The sequence below is a fragment of the Schistocerca americana genome, chromosome X (genome assembly GCF_021461395.2).
Source record: "Schistocerca americana isolate TAMUIC-IGC-003095 chromosome X, iqSchAmer2.1, whole genome shotgun sequence".
Classification (NCBI taxonomy): Eukaryota; Metazoa; Arthropoda; class Insecta; order Orthoptera; family Acrididae; genus Schistocerca; species Schistocerca americana.
Genome location: NC_060130.1, coordinates 767,368,335 through 767,393,673, shown reverse-complemented (window position 1 = coordinate 767,393,673; position 25,339 = coordinate 767,368,335). Strand labels below are relative to the sequence as shown.

Genomic DNA, 25,339 nt, shown 5'->3' with positions numbered 1-25,339 from the left:
GAGAGAGAGAGAGATATGAGCATGATTTTAACCTGTATATTTGTTCTTCGAATGGAAACTTCTTGTTGATGGCTCACTGGATTTCCACCACCAGATCCGGGTCTATGAATTTCTGGCGCACACTGCTGGCTGTCATCGTACTGAAACAAATTAGAAACTTTATTCAGTCTTCACCAAACTGGAATATCAGTTTATCAAGTATTACAATTCCAGTCTCGCCGGAGCAGCTACACACTACTTTAAAGCAAGTTTTCTGTCTTCTGACTCATATGTTTTGATGTTTTAGATAACTAATTTGTTACATCTTTCTCTCTAAAAATTTGAACCCTATAAACCAACATAAAAATATATTTTTAAGTATGAAATGAATGAAGGAATACCACAGTTTAATGTCCCATTGACATGTGGGCACCAAGGACTGAGTTCAAACACAGAATGGATAAGAATGAAAATGACAGAGTTGATTTCCTTTGTCAAAGGAAAAACCCCATCATTTACCTCCAGTGATTTCCATAAGCCAGGGAAACCTAAATCTGGATGGTTTGCACATGAATTCACATTTAAAAATCAAGTTTTTAAAAATTTTAATCTGAAAACAATTTGCACAGTTTTATGACAAGATTGGCAGTTAAGAGACTATGTTAGCAATCGGGAAGCTGTTTAAAACCAATTTAAGGGTCTCATGGCATATAGTCACATATTTTTGCTGCTTTTTTAAAAATGTTGCAAAGAACTTGCATTTGGGAAAAGAAGATTATGTTGATTCTGAGGACTGCCTTAAGACAGAAGCTCCCATATTTGGAGACCCAAAACTGACACACTTAGGAGTCCTGATTCACAAAACCTCACTGAATGTGACTTAATAAATGCTGAACTCAGTACTTTGTGTAGGCTCCCAAATACTGCTTTGCGGATTTACATGGGAAACACAGAACGCAAATTAATTTTTACACTATTTTATAAATTTTAAAGCACTTTCAGTGGTGACAGTAACAATATGGTATTTCTTACAATTCTGTTTGCCATGATCATTAGTAGTTCTCATGTTTTAACTTACTGCTATAAACAATATTAAACTATTATCATTGCCCATGTTTTTTTTTCCTTAATGTTCTACACACATGTGCTAGACTTTTGTACAAAGCACTTCTATTAACATCAAATATGCATGGTGATTCGAAGGTCATGTCCCCTAGGGCGAATTCAGTATTAGTGATGATAGCGAAAACCACAAAAGGAATGACTCACCTCCACCACGCCGTGCCGTGCAGTGTCTAGTACCACATGAGTAGTTCTCTTTGAGGCAATTGGTTAACATAGTCCAAAGGAAGCATGTTTATTTCTACTGACCTCAACTGTAATCCTAGTACAAGATCAGGTTTGTAAGTTATAGCTGTGATAATTCTCTCTCTTCATTGGCATTCACACGGAAGTGACTCAATCTCACTCCTCAGATATGTACAGGAACAGAAGAAGTCAGCATGTTGCAGTGATCATTTTTGGTACATTGTTTCATTGGGCAAAGAGCTAGATTTTCCAATCTCCCTCACAGCCCCTACATACTTGTTTATGGACAAAGCAACTTTTCTTCCCCCCCCCCCCCCCCCCCCCCCCCGCCCCCCAAACAATTTGTGCAGATTGGCTAAAAATTTTAAACTCTGATTGACAGATATTTTTATTAGGTTTATTTGTCTCACTATGACATTCAGCAAGATATCTAATAATATGTATAAAATAAACTTACTGAACTAGTATAAAATAAGCTTCCTGCACTAAGAAAAATAACAGTTTTTGCCTCATATTTTTTGTCAAAAACTGTTGAGTTCAGAGACAGGAATTTCCTGTGGTTGCTGTACCACAAGGGCCATTCACACTCTCCGATCCAAGATTAATACTCCTAAAATCTGAATGTAAAATACATTTTCTTCCATAGTTTAAAGGTACTTTTATTGCACTTTTCTTCCTTCCCCCCACTAACAATTTGTGCAGATTGGCTAAAAATTTTAAACTCTGATTAACAGGTATTTTTCTTAGGTTTATTTGTTTCATATTAGAAATTTCTCCAAAGCAGTAACTGTTACTGTACCAAATCAGTTTTGTTTTCTCAATGAAACGCTGCACATCTTAAACTTTGATCATCTGATTTCTATAATCTCCAGTAACAAAAGTGTTTACCTGTGAACCATTCTACTACTATGTTTCACCTGGAACATTCTTGAGAAGGCAGCCTAAGTGGAGGAAGATATTATATTGTTCATGTAACAATATGAGGTATTTGTGCTATGCTATGTACAAAGCAAAATTTCCTGTTCCCACAAAATATTGAACCAAATTTCACTCACTTCACCAAAAGTGCTCCATTTACAAACCACCTATTCAATTAATCAAAAGTGGAACTTTAAACTCACTAAATTTATGTGAAATTCAGTTGAATGAATGAAAGGAAAGAAGTCACATTAGGTGTAGCACAATTTATTATTGAACACTGCTTCAACTCTTACAAAGTTGTCACATAAATTCTGCAAATCTCTCTCTCTCTCTCTCTCTCTCTCTCACACACACACACACACACACACACACACACACACACACACACACACACAGCGTGTCCTAGTAAGTTTGCTTTGTGCACTGTGGAAATGTTTAAACATGTTTAAATATAAAAGAAACTGTAGCCTCCATTACTATACACACCCTCTGAACATATGGCACAGGTATTGATCCAGTCTGGCCACTGCTGTTACAAGCTGTCCACCACTGATCCTCATCCTTGGAGACCACTGTCAATATATCACCTTTCTTGAATGGTAGGTCATCAGCATCCTGCTCAAAAAAAAAGAAGATTCTTTGAGGCCGTGTAAACATCTAAAATATGGGCTGATGCAATGACTTGTACCAAAAATAAATTAACAAGTTAAAAAATGAATATATTTTTGGTAAGGTAGTTGTTTCAAGAAGCTGTAAACTGTATCTCATAGTTGCAGGTCTTACTTTCCCTGACTAACTGGCTGCTGTTTGCAGCTATCACGATAATGACAAAGTATTTTAACTCTGTACAGTGACAAACAATTTGTGTTCTATCCATATTAAGGCGGTATTTCCTGACTTGCACATATCACAATGTATGCGGGCATTCACAGTTTTGTCTTTGAAGACAAACAGAGTGAATTATAAACGTGTTGAAGTGCTATGGAGGTTTGTCATACATATGGTTTCCATCTTCAGTACTGTGGCATTTTTTGCCAAGAATGATAATCAGCATATCAAATTCATTATGAAATAGTGATTGAATAAAACATTGACATCAAATGACACTGCAATAAACTGATAATATTGGCGTCATTGTGGCCACAAAGATCTAAATTTTGCATCATTAAGTTAAACGCTACCTATACGGGAGTAAGCAACCATCTTCAGGCAAATGGTATCAATGCAGCTGCCAACAGGCTTATTTAATCAAGCAACAGAGAGCCTGACATTAATGCTGGAGCAGTGCATATTTTTCCATGACAAATGGCAAATGACTGAAGTGTCTATCAATGTGTTCTTCATTTGATGCCACACATTCTAGGGGTGAACCAAGACGCCTGTGAGTATAAGGTCGAATATGTGTTAGAACAATGAAAACAAATTGTTCAGCCATTGTCAGTATGGTGAACAAATACTACAATGTCTCAGTAACTATTTATTACAAACAAATTAAAATACAATACAATATATAGCATAGATGCATTAATTCTTCTTACAAAAAGCTTCATTTCAAAATAGGCACAAAATGTTTCTAAACTAACAGTAGTAATGACATAATACATGAAATCTTGGTGAAGATACACAAACACACTGTTAAACATGTAAATAACAATAATAAACTGATGATACTACCTTATGCATTCAGTGCATTCACCACCATCAGACTGTTGTTAGTTTCATGTTCCATGATGCATCATTTGTACGATTAATTGTAATCATATTGAACAAGTCATTTTACACTTAAATTACATATTCATATGTAAATATAGATAGATGCTGAACATTTACAAGTTTCTGATACAGATGTGAGTTAATATTTCCTACACACTGTCTTTTACCTGTTACAAAAAACGGAAATTCTTTTATGGAAAGAGGCAATTCTCAAGGGGACATGTTTTCAGTTAATTTTCAAATTTTACTTTGCCGTCTGTCGGACATCACTGGGTAGGTGATCAAAAATGTTGTTGCAGTACTGTGCATCTGTCTTCATACTACGACAACCTTACTGTGGAGTAATGACTCATTTTTCCTTCTGGTATTGTAATTATGTAAGTCATTGTTCCTTTTGAACTGAAACGGAGTATTAACAAAAAACTTCATCAGGGAATAAATATACTGTGAAGCAGTAGTCAGAATGCACAACTCCTTAAACAGATGTCTATAAGATGATTATGGTTAAGCATCACATATTATTCTTACACAATATTTTTAAGCAATGAATATTTTTTTCTTGAAGACGAATTACCCCAGAACATTATTCCCCATGTATTACTGAATGTAAATGCACAACATATGTCAACTTAACTGACTTGTTTCTTCCCAAGACTTGCAATTACTAAATGTGTAAATGTGGCTGAACTAAAGTTGTCTTGGGAGTTCCAAATTGTGTTTTTCCCAGTTTAAATTCTCATCAATATGGACAGATAAAATTTTTGAAGTTTCCACCATAGTTATTACCTCACCATGTGTTACACTTATCAATGGCATACTACTTTTGGATGTGCAGACCTGAATAGGTTGCATTTTTTTAAAAATTGAGAGAGAGAGAGAGAGAGAGAGAGGAGAGAGAGAGAGAGAGAGAGAGAGAGAGAGAGAGAGAAATAGCATAAAACCACTCATTAGTACTTGTAATGACATTATTTACCATCTTTCCTGTTGCTGTATGTATGTTTGTATTTATTACAATACTAGTGTCATCCACATAAAGAACTAATTCTACTTGTTGTATATTAGACAGAAGATTGTTTACATACATGGGAAACAAAAGCGGACATAAGATTGAGCCTCTGAGATCCCCAAACATCATCTCTCTCCAATCAGAAGAATCTCCCCTGCTTATACTGGTTGAATAGGTAAAGTACAACTTTCTGCATTCTTTGGTTGGATGTGACATTATACATTGGTTGGTTATCACTTCCATAAAACCTAAGTTGATTTAAATTCACATGGTCAAATGCCTAAGTAGGTCTTAGAAAATACCAATAGGTGTTTCTTTCATGTAATGCTTGCAAAATTTGATGAGTGAACATTTGAATGGCATTCTTCATAATTTTCTTAATTTTAGAAGGAGAAGTGACAGTTGCTTTTTCAGCATATTGATCTGACTTTTCTCTCTAACTGTTTGTTCCTACATTTCCTACTACATTTAAAAAATAATTATTAAACATATCTGCTTCCTGTGACAGATCACTTCTAGCTCTTCCATTTAAATCAATAGTGATGTTATCTTGTTCTGTGCTCTGTTCTATCTATAGTTTTACTACAGTCCATATAGACTTAAGTCTGTTGTTGGAATTATTCATTTCAGAACTTAATGTGTATTTTCCTGGAATTTTTAATACATTTTCTTAGTAATTTCGAAAATTTTGCAGGATCTTTACTTGTTCTTTACAACACTTCTTCCAGCACACATTCGGCGGTGCAACAGATGGCACATCTGACTACAAATAAAGAGGTCAAATGTTTGAATCCAAGTTTCACTTATATTCAAAAGTTTTACATCAAATACGAAAATAACTATAGCAAGTACTGATTGCAGCAGTTGTTTCGATTGGGGATGTATTATATATAGCTTCCCATTAGTCTTCATCTGAGAAATGGACAACAGAGGATAAATGCATTTACTTTGCAAACAAACACTTCACTTTTTTGGAAAGCATTGCTAGTAGTAAAGATATCACCATACGCCCACAGTAAAACGAGATGTAGGAAAACGAGGTTATACGCAGAGATATAAAGTGTATACAACATGCAGGTGACACAAACGAAAGGGCTGTGATGTTTGAGAGTGTACATTAATGTCAGCATCTGAGGCAACTTCATCTTTATGTAAGATGATGAAACTGCAAAAGTTTAAACAATAAGGATCTTGGATGGATAGTACAAAGATAAAAACATTGTTTCTGATAAAGTAAAAATGTATGGTCACCTTAACTATAAAATATCTGTTTGAACGGTACATGTGTGAACAGCAATTGCAATTGTAAGCATATATAAACAGCAAAGAAAACATAGTAATATTGTTTCTGATCTGTGTGGTGAAGTTCTTTAATTGTGATTTGGTTTTCATATGAGAGAACTGTTGAGTCATTTTACAAATAATTTAAAATGTTTCTTTGGGTTAGATTCGAACCAGTAATCTGTGGACATCATCTTATAAAATTCGACAGTGTACTGCTCTAACAATTGAGATACCGAAATATGGAGGTATAATTGGGTAAAATGACAATTTTCACTGTGAGTTTAATTTTGTCGAATGACACTATCCTTCATTGTAACAGTAGAAGAGCAGATCTTGGAGATAAGTTAATGTTAACTTCTAAGTTAGCGAACTTGGGCATCGACGTGGTGGCAATTTGTCGGTACTGTGCAACCACATTTTATGCATCATCTCATTCTGTGGAACACCGAAAAACAACTTTTTCAGGAGTTTTTATAGATGTATTTGTACAGTATGAAACTACACACCATTTGTAACCCATTTTCCAAAATGTAAATTCCAAAACAAATCATCACTGTGAATTAGCATTATGACAGTATGAGCAGCAAGCTAGCCAGTGATGTCACAGTCATCACACGACTCGAATAGAGTGTTTTGTGAACTTTCGAGTTATTCAAATTTTGTTTCCATTTTTATAAAAGAATACTGAAATTCAAGAGGAAAAAGAGCATGTTAGGAGTATAAAACGACATAATTAATCGTTTAAGACAATTTTCACAAAATGGTCAAATACCCTATTCCCTTTTCCTTCCACAAGATACTTTAATCTCTCTAGTGATTCATAGTTTTTATGTGATTGTTTAATGTCCTTTTTGATTGGCTTATGCAGAAATCTATTTTCAAACAATGATACAAATTTTTCATGGAATGGATCAAATTTTACAGCAGCATTTGATTGCTTACAAATTTCATCTCAGGTCATCTCTTACATTATTCTTAAAAATCTTCCTGGAGTTGTTTATTATTCTAACTGATTTCCACTGAGAGGTATCAACTGTGCAGCACAAATCACAGAGAGCATTTGCTACTGAGTAAACACTTATTTTCTTGCTTTGAGATACTTCAAAGAAAACATCATCTATTAAGGTTCTACTGTCTTTAGCCACCTGCGCTGGAAAGTTAATTACTGAGCTCAAATTACAGAATGCAAGTAAAGTTTCCAGATCATTTTTTCTATCAAAATCTTTTATAAGATCCACTTTGATGCTCTGTAGTGTAACTGGATTACATTTCTGGACATGGGTACCTATTCAAACTACTATGTATTCACTCTCCTCTAGAAGTCCTAGAAGTTTGTAACATTGATTTGCGAACACCCTGTATGCAGTTACAATTAAATGTGAACTATTTTTCAGTATTACTTCAAAAGTACACACTTCAGTGTGCTGATCACTAAAGAATTTACTGGTTTTGACATTTCTGAACTTGTGTTCTGTCTTAATATAGATAACAACTCCTCCTTTTCCAATGGTAGTTCTAAATGAGTAAGATCTTAAGAGTGTAATCTTTTGTATTTAACTTATCCTATCCTGTGGTTACATGGTGTTCAGATAGGCACAGGATGTCAACTTTCCAGAGCTGTCTACAACAGATAAGAAGCTCTTCTCTCTTATTACTCAGTCCAATCATATTCTTGTAAAATAAGCTAACCTTAATTTTCTGTGCATTTTAAGCATTCTTCTGTTATTTAACTTTTTTCACAACAGAGTGCCTGTTTCCTGATTGTAAACTTAAGAAGGTAACCTTCTAACAACAGTAAAACCAAGGATCTTCTTGTACGTGATGGCGACTACAGGTAAGCACTTCAGGTATACGATATAGCATAAAAAGCTAGTAGTTTCTTGCTGAACTGCAGTAAGTGTTAACTCATTCACAATAAAACGTATTTTTAATCATTACTTATCATGAGTGTTATTTGATATTACACAGTGTTTACTACTGGCAGAATACAGCCTGCTATTTGTGATGCAATTTTACAAAACTTGGGGGTCACAAAGTGTTCAACTGCCCAGATGAAGGAGATAACTGTGTACTTTTCACTAGCAACACAGGCACAGCTACAGATGGGGACCAATGCTGTCAACTCATTTTTGAACATTAAAAACATTTAACGATTAAAATAACAAAATAATAATATCCTTTCTTTATGATCATTCACAACTTTATTCGTTCCCATGTATCTGGTTTGGTACTTCATTTGTGGTTAGTTTTTTGTTTACTTTTGCTAATAGTGACATCTACCTTACACCTGAATTATTGTTTGTATATGGTAATTTGCACATGTACCCACTATATGGTAGACCCTAACCCTTCCTTCTGATAAATTTCACACCACATTTAGACCAGTTGCATCTGTGTTCTATGCATGGTGAATATTCAAATTATATTGTATTCATTGTGGATTTACCTAAGGCAAGCTAAATCACTCAATGTTTTTCCTTCAAATTGGTGTTCAGCAATAGGCTGTTACTTTCACTGTGTGGTTTTATTTAACTACTTGGTTCTTTATGCTTATGTAGTACAGATTCTCATGATGTTGATTTTAGTCAACAAGTGCTGCAGATTTCATTAGCTGATCTCCTTGTGGTGCTCTGCATTGTAGAAATGTATCTTGTGCTGACCACTTGAACATCTTTTTCATCGTTCCAGTACAAGGAAATCCTGATTCTTTTGTCCCAGAGGAGTTGCCCACCTTTCTTTGTAAGGCTTAAATCTTTTGATATTTCTTTCCTGTTCTTTGTAAATGTCCTTACAGGACCAGTTTTTGTTTCAGCTGAATCTTCAGCAAACTCAGCTTTCATGTAGGAATAGTTGGCATATATAGTGTAACATTCACTCAATACTTATCAGGCCACAATCATCCCAGTACTTTAAGCATTTCTATCTTTTCCATAATATAGCTCAAAATTCTAAATGTATTCAGTTCCATATTCAGCTAAGATGTATAACCACAGCATCATACTTGTTTGATCTATTAAGCATCTATACCCTGAAGTCAATTTCCCTACAGAAGTGAGAAACTACTGCATCAACTCTTATAACCTACAACAGACAAGAAATGAGTCTAAATTTGTTTACTGATGAGTAGAGGCATAATTTCATGATGTAAATGAAAGGTCTATCTTTATGAAGTACATCAAACAGTAGTTCACCACGGACTTTTGTATTTTAATTTACATGACACACGAGAAAACATTTAAATTTTTTGGGTCTTTACAAAAGCACTACAATAATTCACATTTCCTAGGTTACTATTACAGTTATAAAAAGATATATAGGAGGGTACTGCTAGCTGTGAAAAAATTATGCAATGATAAAATCATTTATAACACAGGAAAGACAAGCAACATAGTATAGGATGTCATGAAATTCAAAATTGCAGAGAAGTATAACAACACATAAATCAAAGATGGAGGTTGAATAATAGCAACTAATTTCTCTGGTATTTCAGAGAGGTCACAACAAAATCTTCCTAAATCGTGTGTAGTAGCCACAACGATTTACACAGTGAGCACAGTGTTGCTGTTTTCCATAACAGAGCTTGAAATCAGGAAGATAATACAGAAATTAAAAAAATGGGAAGTCAGGAGACATAGATGAGGTTCCAGTCTTTGTTCTGAAGGTACACACACACACAGCATACAAAACCCATTAAGAAACATAATAAATGAGTCCTATGGTTCAGAGATTTTTCAACAATACCTAAAGTATGAAAGAGTTGTGCCCTCACTAAAGAAAGGTAATGCACATAGTTTTGAAAACCACAAGCCAGTTTCACTACTGTCAGCACTCACAAAAATAATTACTCATTCATTAAAGGCAGACTAATGAGTTAGAATAAATAAAATATTTTTAATGAAGCATGGTTTGGCCCGCGAAGTGGGAGAAGTACAATATCAGCCATTACATAGTTCACAAAAGTAGTACTTGAATCTCTTGACGAGGATGACTGTGTTACAAACATATTCTTAGACTTGTCAAAGACTTTTGACACAGTTGACCATACTAAACAAGCTTGAAGTACTAGGTGTAGGAGCAATAGCGAACGATTGGTTCCAGTCGAACCTGGAACACAGGATGGAAACTGCAGAGAGAGTTCATGTCTCCCAATGATAAATTTTTAGTAAAACAATTTTCAGACAAGAAATATATAAACATAGGTGATCCCTCAGGGTTTTGTATTGGGTACAATGCTATTCCCAATACAGGGTATTTCAAAAAGAATATACACATTACAAAGTATTATGTTATCAAAACTATCTATTGATCCACCACGGTTCAGTTATTGGAGGAACGAACACACTGTCTAGTTCATATTCATTGCTGCTAGATGTCTACAATGGAAGAAAATTTAATTTTTTTAAGGTGGCTGCAATAAAAACTGATACCCAACTTGAGAAATTCTGTTATTGTGCTCTACAATCTGAATTATCACAACGAACTTAATGAAACACCGTCAACAAGTTTATCACGAAAGGTGAGACACAATAATGGCTTAATTTTCACAGTAATTTGTTAGACCAGGAAACCATAAAAACTGGATTCCATTTCTTATTATAAAACAAGACTACCAACACATTCAACATAAAGAATTTTCTGGCATGTCATTGGCAACCTGTTCCCTGTCAATACAAAGACTGCACTTTAGCAACTCAACCATTTCTGACAGTAGTTGGCGAAAAATCTGCCTCCACAGTTGCGGACAAATGGTCAGCGATTTGTACACACATGAAGATACCTAAAAGAAATATACGGGGCATGACGTATTAGCAGACAAAATAGAACTGGTTGTCAGTCTTCATCTAAAAGCAAAACTATCTTCCAGTATTCACAACTTATTCTTGTAGACAGAAAAAAGCATAGTATGCAGCCACAAAAATAATTGACTGTTTCCCATGTGAATAAAGGTGCTCGCAGTCAACTTCAGTTTTTGAAACAGGCTGAAATCATTTCTGCATTCACTCCACACATGAAGTTCCGAATATATAGTATGTACGTCATTGAGTTACGTTTATAGAATTTTTGTTGGCGAATAAAAAAATCAGTCATGTAAATGACCAGCATGTAGCCATTTTTTTACAAAGAAAATGTATCTTATTAGTAAACCCAATAACATGGTCCACATCGTAGCAAGTTATCACGAATGTGAATCATGTTTTATGTTTCACATGCTGTGACATGGTCACAAATTGGACAGTGTCCCGAATATAGAATAAATTTCCTTTACTTCACTTCTATGGTCACTTTTTTTTTTTTAATAAAAAAATGTCCTAATATACTGGAGCCATAGTACCATCATCAAATGCTAAACACAGCATGCTGATTTTGTGTTTAGCATTTGACGATTCCACTATGGCTCCAGTATATTACGACATGTTTTTATAAAACAGATCTGAAGATGGTCATTATAGACTGAAACCAGTAGCCTGATAACAAAAAAAATTTGTGACTATAGATGTGAAGTAAAGGATATTTATGTTTTATGTTGTCCACATCACAGCATGGGACACACTGGGATTCTGAGACTTATTTTTCTAAGACTAGCATGTGTGTGCACACTTGAGTTGTTGAACATTTTCTCAACTGCATAACACCTGCTTATGACACAACTGCCATCATTACCACTATCCCATCCACTGTTCAATTATCTGTGTCAAAGCCACATAACATGCTCAATACCAATGATCTTGTTAAGTTACAAGACAACAAAGTAACAAGCAACACTGAAACTGTTAAAAGCAGGAAAAATACTCTGGAACCAATAATTAAAGTTTATATTTTTCAGCACTGGGACTTTCGAAACCTTAGTACCGTCTTCAGGTGATGGATATGCTGAAGACTAAAAATCTAAGATTGTCACAAGAAGATGAAGCTAATACTTGAACTCAGATAGTCACAAATAAATATAAAGTTTGGTGAATGGTATTATATCTTTTATTTATTTCTTTTCTTGCTTTTGCAATTTAATGTACACTTATGCACACATCCATCAACAATTTTAAAAGAGTGGGCCAACAAGCGATAAAATTCGGTACTCACATTACCAGCAAAATCATATTTTGCAATAACTTTCTCAACCCGCCGAGGAGCTGGCCTTATAAGAGGCGTAGTATCAAGATAATGTAACTTGTAGAATGCCAGGCATGCTGGCAAGTCCGGAAATATCTGATCTCCAATGCGGTATCTTGTCTGGTCCCCTTGTTGAAGCCTATTTATAATATAATGACTCACTTTGCTATCTTCCCTGTAACACATCAAACAATAATACAATAAAGAAATGCTTACTCTTGGGGCACAAACTACATGTTATAAAACATTAAAATTTGAGGATATTATGATTCGTCACCTGCATTTCAAGTTTTCTGGAAGCTCATAAACTGTGAACTATTTTCCTCATGGAATATTTGCATGCAATTGTATTAACATGGGGAAAGAGGGAGAGGGGGAGAGATGGGGGGGGGGAGAGATGGGGGGGGGGGAGAGAGAGAGAGAGAGAGAGAGAGAGAGAGAGAGAGAGGAGAGAGAGAGAGAGAGAGAGAGAGAGAGAGAGAGAGAGAGAGAGAGAGAGAGAGAAAGTGGGGAGTGGGGGGGGGGGGGGGGGGGAGGAGGACATCCATAGTAGTATAAAAGCAAGCAAGAATTATTCATTTAGATCTCAATATCATAGTCACCATCTACATGTATACTCTAAGAGTCACCTTACAGTTTGTGGTGGAGCGTACTTCTAGTGCCACTATCTTTTTTCACCCGTTCCTGTTCCATTCACAAACGGTACGTAGGAAGAATGACCGTCAGTAAAGCTGTATATGAGCTCCAATTTCTCTGACTGACGCCTAATAAACTCTAATTGCACAATCTGCATAAAGCAGAAGCTGACTATATTTTCTGTATCCTTTTTTGACAGAAAGAGTCCAAAGTGGTAGTTTCGCCTCACTAAAGGAGTTGTAGTGACCAAGAAAAGTATAATTACCCTTAGGTTTTCACACTGAACACTAATAAGTTTGATACTGACCTCTTCAAAACTGACATGGAGCTAAACCTTCACTTCTGGTTAGACAACATATACAGAACAGTGCAGCATAATCTCAGTGCAACACTGCTCTAAGTGTTACTGCCAAATAATATATTTGAGTGTAACATAAATTTTATGTAGTATTGTAAGTCGTAAAAATTTGGAGCATATGGCTGAATATCTCCAAGGGCACTAACAGGTTTTAGATTCCACATTTCTTATGTACATAATTTTATCATCTCTACTTGTCACCAAGCCATTATGAGTGACTTCACACAAACATTTTTTAGCTTCCATATTTCACAAACTTTCCTATTTTGCACAGATATATTACTGATAAAGGAGACATAAAGAGAATATTCACAATAAAACATCAGTCTACAAGAAGTGCATGTTAGGCCTTCATGGAGGTCAGTTCAATGAACATTCACAATGTGTGTTTATGGAAAACATCATTTGAACTTTTAACTGCCTAAGAGATTTAATTTTAAACCAAGGCAGAATTATAAAAGCAGTTCATTTTTTCTTTAAAAATTATTTTAAAAATACGTGACTAAGTATTACTGGAAACAAAGCCCAAATTTGCAATAACAAAGTCAGTCTGAGATGACACTCTAAGTAAGTGGACAACCACGATCCTATATAGAGGAACTGTGACTGTATTTCAGCAGCTTGCTGTTTGGTAACTATATGTGGAAGTTTTAGTATCTCGACATCATCACAGATGATGAACTCTATACACAAGTGAGTGTAAGATTTTGTTTCTAAAGCTATACTTGAGTTGGGATCAGAAGATCCTTATCAGCTGCAGTGGGTGGAGTGAGGCAGCTTTGCATGCCTATCTCATACAATCAAGCAACACGGGTTTTTCAATGTCTCTATGGCACTGTCTCAGTCTTGTCGTAGCTATATAGACTACTACTGTTTCTGCATGCAGCCATTAACACTATGCAGCTTAAAGCTGGCAAGAGCACTCCTAGCTGCCAGGGGTCATCTTACACCGACTCCGTTGTAGTGTGCACAATGCTATGTTGATCTAACTTCCAGGTATCAAAAGTGTAAACTTCTGCCTGGTAATATTAGTTGCAATGTCACAAGGTCCTACACTGTACAATATGTGCTGTCTAAGGTTTAAACTGTGGAGGGGTGAGTGATTAGCGTTTCAAGGTGAAGTACTATGTAATTGTCTACGAGTAATGTAAATACTACAGAAACACGAACAACTCACTTTTAAAATATCACTAAAAGCATACAACTTTTCTGGATTTTCTACATGCCTAGGCAGTCATCTTTTTACAAAGCTGTTATGTTGCTGTCAAATACTGAAGATTAGGCTGGCAGACTGAATAACTAATCTAAAGTGACACCACATAGCAACAGTTTTATTGTACAATTTGAGAGGTTGAAAGGACAAATCTTGAGCTGTCAAGAAGAGTTAATTTGGTTATAGACAGAAGTAGGGGCAGGGGTGAACACTGTAGAGGAAGGCCAATGCTTGAAGACAGCAAGCAGTTTCAGATGTATGTAGGTTGCAGTAGCTACACAGAGATGAGGATACTTGTACAGGATAAACTAGCACTGAGAGCTGCATCAAATCAATCACAGGATTGAAGAAAACAACATTGGTATGTGTAAGACTACACACCTAAAAGTTTGGTATTCATTTCGAGGTAAGTTCTACAACTTTTGTTCATTATCATTACTTTCACCTCTTTCAAAGCTTTTAAATGTTAAGTTGCATGTCATACTGTATATGCTCTTGTAACTGACTCAGACAAATCAGTTCAGAGGTTGGTGGAAGGCAAGGGCACACTTGCAATAGAACTATGGCTGGCGAAATGTTTCAATCAACCTCCAGATTGTTGACAATTTTACTTTTATGTTCGAGGCGAATTTCTACTCCTCCAAGTTGTTTCTGATCATAAGTTGACAATTTGTCTCTTAATTCAACATCATTAGAATGCTGATCTGATATACGAACATAACAGTTATAAAATTATGCTGGATCATGCTTATGGAATTCACTTTTTCAAGAATTTTAATGCATGTTTATCAGTTTTGAATTACTATTGGAAATATAAACAGGAAATGAATCAGTTAGCATTTCATAAGCTGAAGAACAGTTCTTGATCATTTTATTTCGATTATATGAGAATGTCTACTACAAGGTGGAGCTATTCACTGAATAAATTTTAGCAGTCCTAAGTAAGATATCTTTTTCCGTTCAAATTCAAAAATTGTGTATTCTTGAAGGTATTTGCTTCCCTCTTAGTAATCACATCTTTTGCACATTTATGTAACTAGCAACTGAGCGTTTGCTGTATCTCATTCCTTACATTATGTTCAATACAAGAAATAGCATAACAGGGCTACATAACCCGAAATCTTTGTTGTAATGGCAGATTGATTTCACCCCCCCCCCCCCCCCCCCAACCTGCAGCTACTTAATACTGGAACTTCATACAACCCCAGATTCACAACTGCCAGTAGTAATAGATGCCACACCTTTTACTTTTATATGTACAGCCTTGAAGCTTTCAGTGAGATGAATGTTTTATAAAAGGATTTACTACATTCTTTGCAGTAGAGGGGCCTAGATTTTGTATGTTACTTGTTGCCAATAATCTATCAACCAGCAGCATAACCTCTGCGTCAATGTCTTTTAATAAGCTTCTACACGGTCAAATGCAGTTGAGGTTGCTGTCATAAATCACGATGTTATTTCTTATTCTTGGCTACCTCTCTGATAATTTCCTGTCCCAGTTTTCTGCACACCAATAAAGTGTACAGTATATTAACGGGATTTATGCTATATTCAGTTCAATGGCACAAATCAAGACATTTACTCAAAGTGCAAAAATGAATTCTCTAGAATAATAAGATCCATGTGATTTAGAAATGACAGATTTTTAAATCTAGAACAAAACTTAACAAGGTTCAATTTTCCAGGTAAAAATGTGCAAGGAAGTGCTTAGTAAATACAATAGGTAATTAAATTGTATAAAAATACTAAAATTGTTAAACCTGACTTGATCTATACTCTTGAAAGTTCTATTACACACTGGGATCTATAAAGAATGACTTATGAATGAATGAATGAATGAATGAAATGAATGTCACTTGGGTCATTCCATGCCAAATCATCCAGCCAAAACTAGATATAAAACCCAAGGTTTTTGCAAATGTTCCAAAATTTATATGTGAAATGTATGCATAAAGATATGAAAATATCCACAGTTTTATCCAATTCAATCGAGTAGTTTCTGAGTTATCATTGTTTAAAATTGTAGGCCAACTGTATTCCCGAAGGTGATTAAGACGCAACTGAAGTGTGCATGCTTTTACAGAATTTGAAGCAAAATTGTTCGTTTTGAAGCTAGAACCCTGAAATTTTCACTGTTCTGTTCTAAATTAAACACTTAAACTCACAGAGCTACAAAATTCTGATTTATAATGTTCGATCATATTGAAAAACCGTACTGAAACTCAAAATATTGTTAATTTCAAAATAGTGATGTACGCATAGAAAATTATGAATAGATAAAATCTCTCTCCAAATCACCCAATACAACCAATTATTTTTGAAAACAGCATAAAATTACCTTTCAAATGGTTCAAAAAAATTGGTGGGGTTCTAAGTTGTAAAAATTTTATCTTATATTGAAGTCAAAACAAGTTTTATCTATTCAAAACATACAGAACGGCTGTTTTAAGATTCAAAATGGTTATAGTAGAGGTTATGTAGAAGTAAAAAGTTTTAAAACTATTTGGAAGACCAGCTACTTAAAACCGTAATTTATTAGTACATTTTTGTTGCATATTTTTAAACTGGGACAAAGATTTTACTGTACTTGTAATATTATTTCTCTCTTTTGTTTTATTTAGCTGAAGTTAAAGTCAAGAAACATACAACATTTTTGGAGTCATGAGAAGTGCATTGAAGTTCAGATAAGGCAGTACTACAATGCAAGTATGGACATGAAAAATTCACCAGTCAGCAGTCTGCCTGCTGTCTTCCGTCAAGACATGAAATTCAAGTCGGGACATGAAACCCTGCCTCCCCCCACAGCCTGTCTGTACTGCAAGTGCATTTGGCTCTGTCCAAGTTAATTGCCTAGTATTTTGTGCTTAGTGACACTTTAAATAATTGTTATATAAACACAGTTACAATTTTATTTTTAAAATTATTGTTTTGTTTGTGTGTGTTTCTTACCACGGAGATAAGAGCAAGTTCAAGTAAAGATGAAACTAATTTTAAGTGTTCAGTAGGTTCATTATTAAATTTTTCATGTGAAAATACTTCATTGAAAAAAAGCAAAGACATTTATTTAATCTTGGGAAAGTTGTCTAAAGAAGAAGTAGAAATTTTAGTTTGGTGTACTAATAAGAAGTACAGCGAAACAGATGATATTTGTTCCCATCATTTGTGTTATTTTTTAAAGTATTTTGAAAAGAACCAAAAATCCTGTTGTGATACATTTAAGAAACATTCTGCACCTTTAACAAAGAGGAAAGATTTGAGGATAATTACTCTGGAAAAAGCAAAATATGTTAAGGAAAGTAAGAACATTATGTCTGTGTCAGGAAAGCTGTTGTACAGTGCATGTAGAAAACTGCTGAATGAGGCAACAGCTACTTTAGATCACGAAGATATTGCTCTACTTGAAAGTGATGAAGCAAATGAGAGTGAATTAACCAATGCAAAAAGAGTAGTGGAAAGATAAAAGTTGGCTGAAACTGTTTTAGGGTTTGATGTGACACAACTTAAACTTCAGTCATTATCTACCCAATCAAAGAAACAATATGCTAAAAAAAAGTTTAAAAAGGCAAAAGACAAGGTTAAAAAAAGTTGTCATTTGTTTTGAAAGTACAAGAATCTAATGATTCAAGTGAATCTGACAGTACAACTCACGGTAATGAATTGAAAACAAAATCTGAGGATCTTGATCATTTAGTGGATGCTATAAAGGAAAAACTCAAGACAAACTTAACCAAACGGGAAAAAATACAGATATTAACAATCACTCCAAAGTCTTGGTCTAGCAGAAAAGAAGCAGAAAAATATAATGTATCAGAATATTTAGTGCGAAAAGCCAGAATGCTTGCAAATGAGAAAGGTATTTTGGCTTTGACAGAACCCAAACATGGGAGAACCCTTTACTAAGAAACAACAGACACTTTCCAACTGTTTTATGAAGATGATGAATTTTCTTACATGTTGCCAGGTGCTAAAGACAAAGTTAGTAAAAGAAATACTTACAAGCAGAAAAGAATTCATTTATGCAACTTAGAGGAACTATTTACTGCATTTAATGAAAAACATCTAAATATTAAAATTGGATTTTCCAAATTTTGCTCCTTAAGCCTGAAATGGTGTGCACTTGTGGTTCACCTGGAACTGACAGTGTGTGTGTTTGCTTGTACCACCAAAATGTTGAGCTTCTAGCAAATGCTCTGGATCAGCATGATAAAGAATCAACACACTATGATGGACAAATTGTGATAGACAAAACAGGGACTGTATGTTAAGATGTTGCGATGTGTGCCCAAAAACAAGTGAATCACTGCAGCTACATCTGAGAGAAATACTTTCAGACTTTGATGAAGATGATGACATTAAATTTTCACAGTGGGTTTCAAGTGATGGCAGAATGACTTTACAAACAATGCTACTACCTTGCAAGGAGTTTACTGATTTTGCTATAAAAAATGAGTCTGATACCTCACATTCTTACACTACAAAAACTCAAAACTCTTACATGAAACAGAGAAAAGAAAATTTGGCATTTAATGAGGTTTTAGTTCTTATGGATTTTGCAGAAACCTATAGTTTCATTCTGCAAAATGAAGTGCAATCCTACCATTGGAGCCACTTGAGCTGCTCAGTTCATCCAGTACTGATTTTTTCTAAAAATGAAGATTCCACCATAAAAGAAACAACATTGTGTTTGATTTCAGGTGATCTAAAGCATGATGTACCATTTGTTTATTCAGTACAAGGAAAAAAAAAACCATAGATTTCATAAAACAAAACTTCCCTGGCATTGACCAAATTGAGTATTTTACATATGGTTGCAGTGCTCAGTACAAAAACTTCAAAAACATGATAAAGTTACGTTTTCATTTTAAAGATTTAAAACTAAATGCAAGCTGGTCATTTCATGCTATGAGTCATGGTAAAACAACACGCGATGGGATCGGGGGCACAGTCAAGAGAACTGATTAAACAAAAAAAAAAAAAAAACTTGCAGAGCAAAAGTGAGCAGATAATAAAAACTGAACAAATGTACAATTTTTGCAAAAGTTTATTCTCAAAAATATCTTTTTTCTTTTTAAAGGAAGAAGAAATTGAAACTAAAAGAAGAATGCTTGAAACTAGATTTCAATGGGTCAAACAATACTGGGTACAAGAATTTTCCATTATTTTAAGCCAGCTTCTTGGGAAGAAATTACAGCCAAACAAAGTGAGTTCAGGCTTGGAAATTTTGTTGAAACAAAATATTTTTGTGGCTATCCCAACTATTAAACCTAACCTACATTCCTTCGTTGCATGCGTTTATGAGCAAAACTGGTGGATAGGAATGGTTCTGGGTTTCAATGAAAAAGACGGGGACTACGACGTTCTTTTTATGCACCTTCACAGACCAGCAGAAGCTTTCTTTTGGCCTCAAAAAGAAGACAGATGTCCTGTTCCACCAGCCCATCTATTATGTGTAATAGCTCCTCCAGAGTTAGCATCTCAGTTTGGCAGATCTTATAAGATTGATGCTAATTCCCAAAAGATAATCATCAATGCTTTATTGCAAAAAAAAACTTAGTGGACATTAAAATGTAATTATTGTACATACTGCTTCGTATAAACTTCAACTGAATAACTGATAAACTTTAAAGTCATCACAAACTCTTTGTACAAAGGATTTGTTTGAAAACAAATAATCGTCAACTCATGTATTCAAATGTAAATAAACCTATTTTGTAAAATATTCAGCGTATGTATCTTTTATTTTAAAGTAATCGATACATAAGACTAGAGTTCATCTGGTATTTTCACAGTTTTATTAACTTCAAATACTTAATTATTGTATCAAAAATGTATTTTACAAAGTAAACTGCAAAATTTGACTTCAATTTGTTATAAAATTGTTACAACTCAGAACCCCACCAAATTTTTTTGCACCATTTGGAAGGTAATTTTATGCTGCTTTCAAAAATATATTGTTGCATTGGGTTATTTGGACAGAGATTTTAGCTATTCATAATTTTCTGAACCTACATTACAATTTTCAAATTAACAATATTTTGCGTTTTAATACAGTTTTTCAATATGATTGAACATTATAAATTGGAATTGTGTAGATCTATCAGTCACTAATGATTTTGCTTCAAATTCTGTAAAAGCATGCATGCTTTAGTTACATGTTAATCGCCCTCAGAAATGCAATTAGCCTAAAACTTTAAACAGTGATAACTCAGAAACTACTAGTTAGAATTAGATGAAACTTTGAATAATTTCTTGCCTCTATGCATACATTTCAATTATAAATATTCATAAACATCTGTGACAGGTGCGTGTAGAGCACTGGATGACTTAGTATCGAATGACCCACTTGCATCTTTCCAATTTCAGCACTGAAGTGCCAGAATGAACAGCAAAATCAACTTCATTACACAGGTATCACTCATCTAGTATACCTTCTATGATTTTTTTTAAATTAAGACAAAATTAAAGGAAACTACACATCTCTGCCTTACCTAACACACAACACATAATCCCCTTGGATTGTTTTGCTGTCTCTCACAAGGAAAACACCACCTTCTCTTTCACCCATCAGGAGATCAGTAGCATCCTTCCTAGTCATGGAACCAAAGTACCAACTGAAACATTAACAGCCTGTTACTGTGTTTGCATATAGAAAACATCAACCAACTGTGATATGCAGTATAATTTCCCAAATGTGTTTCACCTAAGCTTACAACACATGAAACATGACGTGGAAAGCACAGTGATATAGCATAGCAAGTTTTGCATTTGTACATGTTGTAAATAAAATACTGACATTCGAATACTTTGAAAATGCCAAACATATTCAAAATCACACATGATATTGACTATCAAAAGAAAGTAATACTATACATAACATGAACAAATTGCTGTTAATCAGATATTTTTCTACATAATGTTTCATTACAGAAAACGACACTATGTGTCTGTTAGAAATTATGTTTTCCTTTCTCTGTACTTTTCTGCCAGTCCTGTTTATTAGCCAGTTGTAAGATTTTACATTACTACACTTGACATCATTTAACACACTGGCTTGAAAACTCATCTCCATCACTTAGGGGAGCAATATTAACTGTAGCATGTGCAGGTAAAAATGAACAATTACTGTATCCTTTCATGTAACAATTAGATACGCACGAGGCCAAAATTCAGTGTTATGAACTTAATAAATAAATGGTAACAAATTCAAAAGTGCAATTATGTCCCAACAGGAGTGTAAAAAAAGAAAATAATTTTTTCAATTACTTTCAAAAACAGTCATGTCTTTGCAGCAATTAGGCAGAATACTGGCATCCCTCTCAATCTTAAGAAATGCTTCAGCAAAGTAGGCCTACTGAAATGTTTTATCTGGGAAGACAAGTAACAGAGGCTGTATCAAAGGTAACAGTTTTAGCTGAGTATTTTTAACGAAATTTTGTTTTGAAAAGTGGATGCACAACCGACTAGGAAAAATTATTCAAAGAAATTGTTACTAATTGTAGCTTTGGATATGTATGACACTTTTTATCCACAACTAATAGAGCTATACCAACAATTGATATAGAACACGAATAAGTAAGTAAATAGTGTACCAGAATGCTCCAAATTTTTGGATGTACATACTGATGAAAACTTGAACTGTAAACAAAAAGCTTATTACTCTATTACTCAGCTTCTCAGACAATTAAGCCCAGTTACTTTTGCTCTTTTCCTTATAACTGTTAGTCTTGGAAACACACAACTCAATCTTCTGACATATTTTGCATGTTTCCACTCAATAGTATATTATGGAATTATTTTCTGAGGTAACTTATAACTCAGAAAGAAAGTACTGATAGCACAAAACTGAGGAATAAGAACAATATGTGGTATTCGCCCATGGTCATCATGACATTTTACAGTGTCTTCACAATACATATATTCACTAATGAATTCATCATAAATAATCCATCACAATTTGAGAACAACAGTGACATCCTTATTACCCATTATTAAAGCTGTTAGTGGCTCAAAAAGAAGATCAATAGTCAGCAACAAAATATGTGATCATTTGCCCATTAACATAAGATCTAACCTACAATCATTTCTCCTGGACAATTTCTTTTATTTCATGAATGAATTTCTATTTAAAAACTGGTTGCCTGTGAAAAAATAGCTTCTAAGTGTAGTTGCACAAGTAGGACTAAAGAAATTATGCATTCACTAATGTTAACACTAATTATGTACAAATATCCTGTAAACTGATTCGTTCCACATCACATCAATAAAAAAAAACTTCAAATGATCCATTCCACATGTTCCTAATTAACTTTACACTTTCCTTTCCCAGTAAAATATCCAGTGAGGTGAAGCTGTGTTACAGCACTGGACTCAGATTTGGGAGGAGAAAGTTTTTAACCTCTGTCTGGCCATCCTGACTTGTATTACCCATGGTTTCCTCAAGCTGCTGTGGTTAATGGTGGGATTGATCCACTGAAAAGGCCATGAAAAACTCCCTCCTAAACCCTTACCTAATCTGATCCAAACTTGTGTTTGGTATATCCCCTGCTGTGTGTACTGAATAGCAAATTACAAATAAATAAAAATAAAATAAGACAAAACTAAATCAGATCATCAACAAGTAATTGCAACTAGTAGAGAACACTGCTGAGGACATTTAAAAACTATCATTATTTTTCTTTTACACATCACTCTTCACTTCTATTGTTAGACATGATCATTAACAATACAGGCTCAGAACACCCAATGGCACATTTCTGCTAGTATGGGGATTAGTGTTTACCACTTTTGAATTAGGCTTGATTGCACATCAAGTTATGCAGTAAGTGGTTTGAGAAAATTGAGGAATAGCTGGGCAGTATTTTTTGGGGCACCATTGTGTTTAAGTCTATAACATTTTAAAAAATGATTATTTCTTCAGCATGGTCTTGACTGTCAGCTGTAGCATATATATTTGTAAATAAACACATGGGTGTGTAACTGCCATCAAGTGTGTTGTTAATAACAAAATGATCTCGGCAGACTTATGTTCCTTACTTTTCAATGGTCAGTGTTTTCATTGAAAATTTGGTGTGTTTCAGAGCTTCTTTCGAAGTGTGCAATATAAGGACTGTGATGCATCACAATCCTGCAACTATACGTTTAAAACCCATGAAAAACGCACTGTGAAAATAATTGGGTTAGGTGAAATGTGTGATGTGTATAGGCCTTAAAGCTGTAAACAAATAAACGATTTTAATGTTTATTTTCTGGCGTGCTTCCATCAAATTCTAAAAGAGCCGTCTATTACTTACAGACGACCAGCTATTCACGAGATGATGTTCATATTTACATTAAGTTACATATGAAATGAAAGTGGCGATGAATCATAACAGTTTGAGAAATTAAAATATCGGTAAGTACTGCCATAGTATTTCCGAATCACGAAATTTGTTGGAACGCCTTTACAACATGTACGAATCCGTCGTCTTACATAAAACACAAGTATATTACGTGAGTACAATAGCTCCCTATTGTGAAATGCCATGCATCTATAACTGCATTAAAGGAATAATATACAAGTTGCATTTCGAAATACTTAAAGGTGTGTGATTTTAAATAACGTACCTTGATCTATCGTATGGGTCGAATGTTGCAGCCATTCTTCAGTTTCTGCGCTCTGGCTGTGTATCATCAAAATAATATAAACATCCTTTTTGATAAATTCATCACTTTTCAACAGCAGTTCCTGTAGACCATTAATTTGCATTAAAGCTGCCTGTAGAGCAACAACGAATATCAGCCATAACCAAAACAAACTGTTACGCAGACAGACTGTAACCGGAAAACATCATTTAACAACGTCTGCAGCCCATACAATTACTCAGATGACACTTCGTATGTAATCTGAATGACCTATTTCATTTACTTCACCGTCCACGCGTGACTCGATGAAGGTCCGAACGAGAACACTAAAGTAATGTTTACAAACGAATGAATTCGTCTCTGAGTGAACTGTTAGGAAAATAATGACACATTACGATAAAACTCTCCACTCCCACGATTTCTGCACAATTTTCCAGTCAGCACACAAGCCACAGACTTTCAATATGGCAGCGATGACACTTTTCGCCTATCTTGTCCGAGGTTGACAAATATTATCTTGTCCTCCTCCTTACAGTTCCAAATCTTCGAATATGTAAACAACACTCAAAGTTCTGAGACATCGTAAAGGCTAAACACATCCTCTACATAAGAGGGATGAGTGTAATTAGATGTTCAACCAGAGGCACGCTTAGAAATTTATCCGACGAGCGAGGGCAAAACTCAAAAATTTTCATTATTGATATTATGGTTTGACCAGTTTCGAGACTTGTCATACCACTAACTACATACTGTTACAGCTCGCTAACTGAAAGGTTTACTGGAATTAAGGAAATCACTTCTAGAAGTGTAATGAATAAAAATTCTATACTCAAGATTCCAGGAGGAGGTAGGCACAAATGCACAGTTGTTGACGCGAATGTGCTAAATATTTACAATTTCTATTTCTATTTTTTATTTATCCTGTGGATCAGATATTATACAAAAAGTATATACGATATAGGAAAACTCATTTTTAATTAAGAAATACGAAGTTTCAGAACACTGTTCTCTCTAAAAAAACAGAGAATGGAAACAGAAAATTGCTCATTGGTGAATGTAGCAACACACCGAGTATACAAACACACGAATATGAGCAGCTAAGAAATATGCAGATAATGGATTGTCGCTCGAAAATTTATATAAACTTGACTGTTGTTGTTGTGGTCTTCAGTCCAGAGACTGGTTTGATGCA

The 25,339-nt window shown here is 34.6% G+C and overlaps 1 protein-coding gene across 3 annotated transcripts in view; it reads right to left on the bottom strand.

The window, feature by feature from the left end:
- LOC124556756 (adapter molecule Crk) overlaps positions 1-24,634 on the bottom strand; it is a 34,150-nt gene extending 9,516 nt beyond the window's left edge. The window contains exons 1-6 of one of the 3 annotated variants that reach the window (XM_047130756.1): positions 24,418-24,634; positions 24,130-24,336; positions 21,015-21,137; positions 12,290-12,494; positions 2,695-2,823; positions 33-140 (exon numbers count right to left, since the gene is read on the bottom strand). In XM_047130756.1, coding sequence (XP_046986712.1) covers positions 33-140; positions 2,695-2,823; positions 12,290-12,494; positions 21,015-21,137; positions 24,130-24,164 — 600 coding nt within the window. In that variant the 5' untranslated portion in view covers positions 24,165-24,336; positions 24,418-24,634. Of the gene's footprint in view, positions 1-32; positions 141-2,694; positions 2,824-12,289; positions 12,495-21,014; positions 21,138-24,129 lie in introns of all 3 variants that reach the window. The other 2 variants (XM_047130757.1, XM_047130755.1) reach the window with 2 other exon arrangements.
- Between the last annotated feature and the right edge of the window lie 705 nt (positions 24,635-25,339).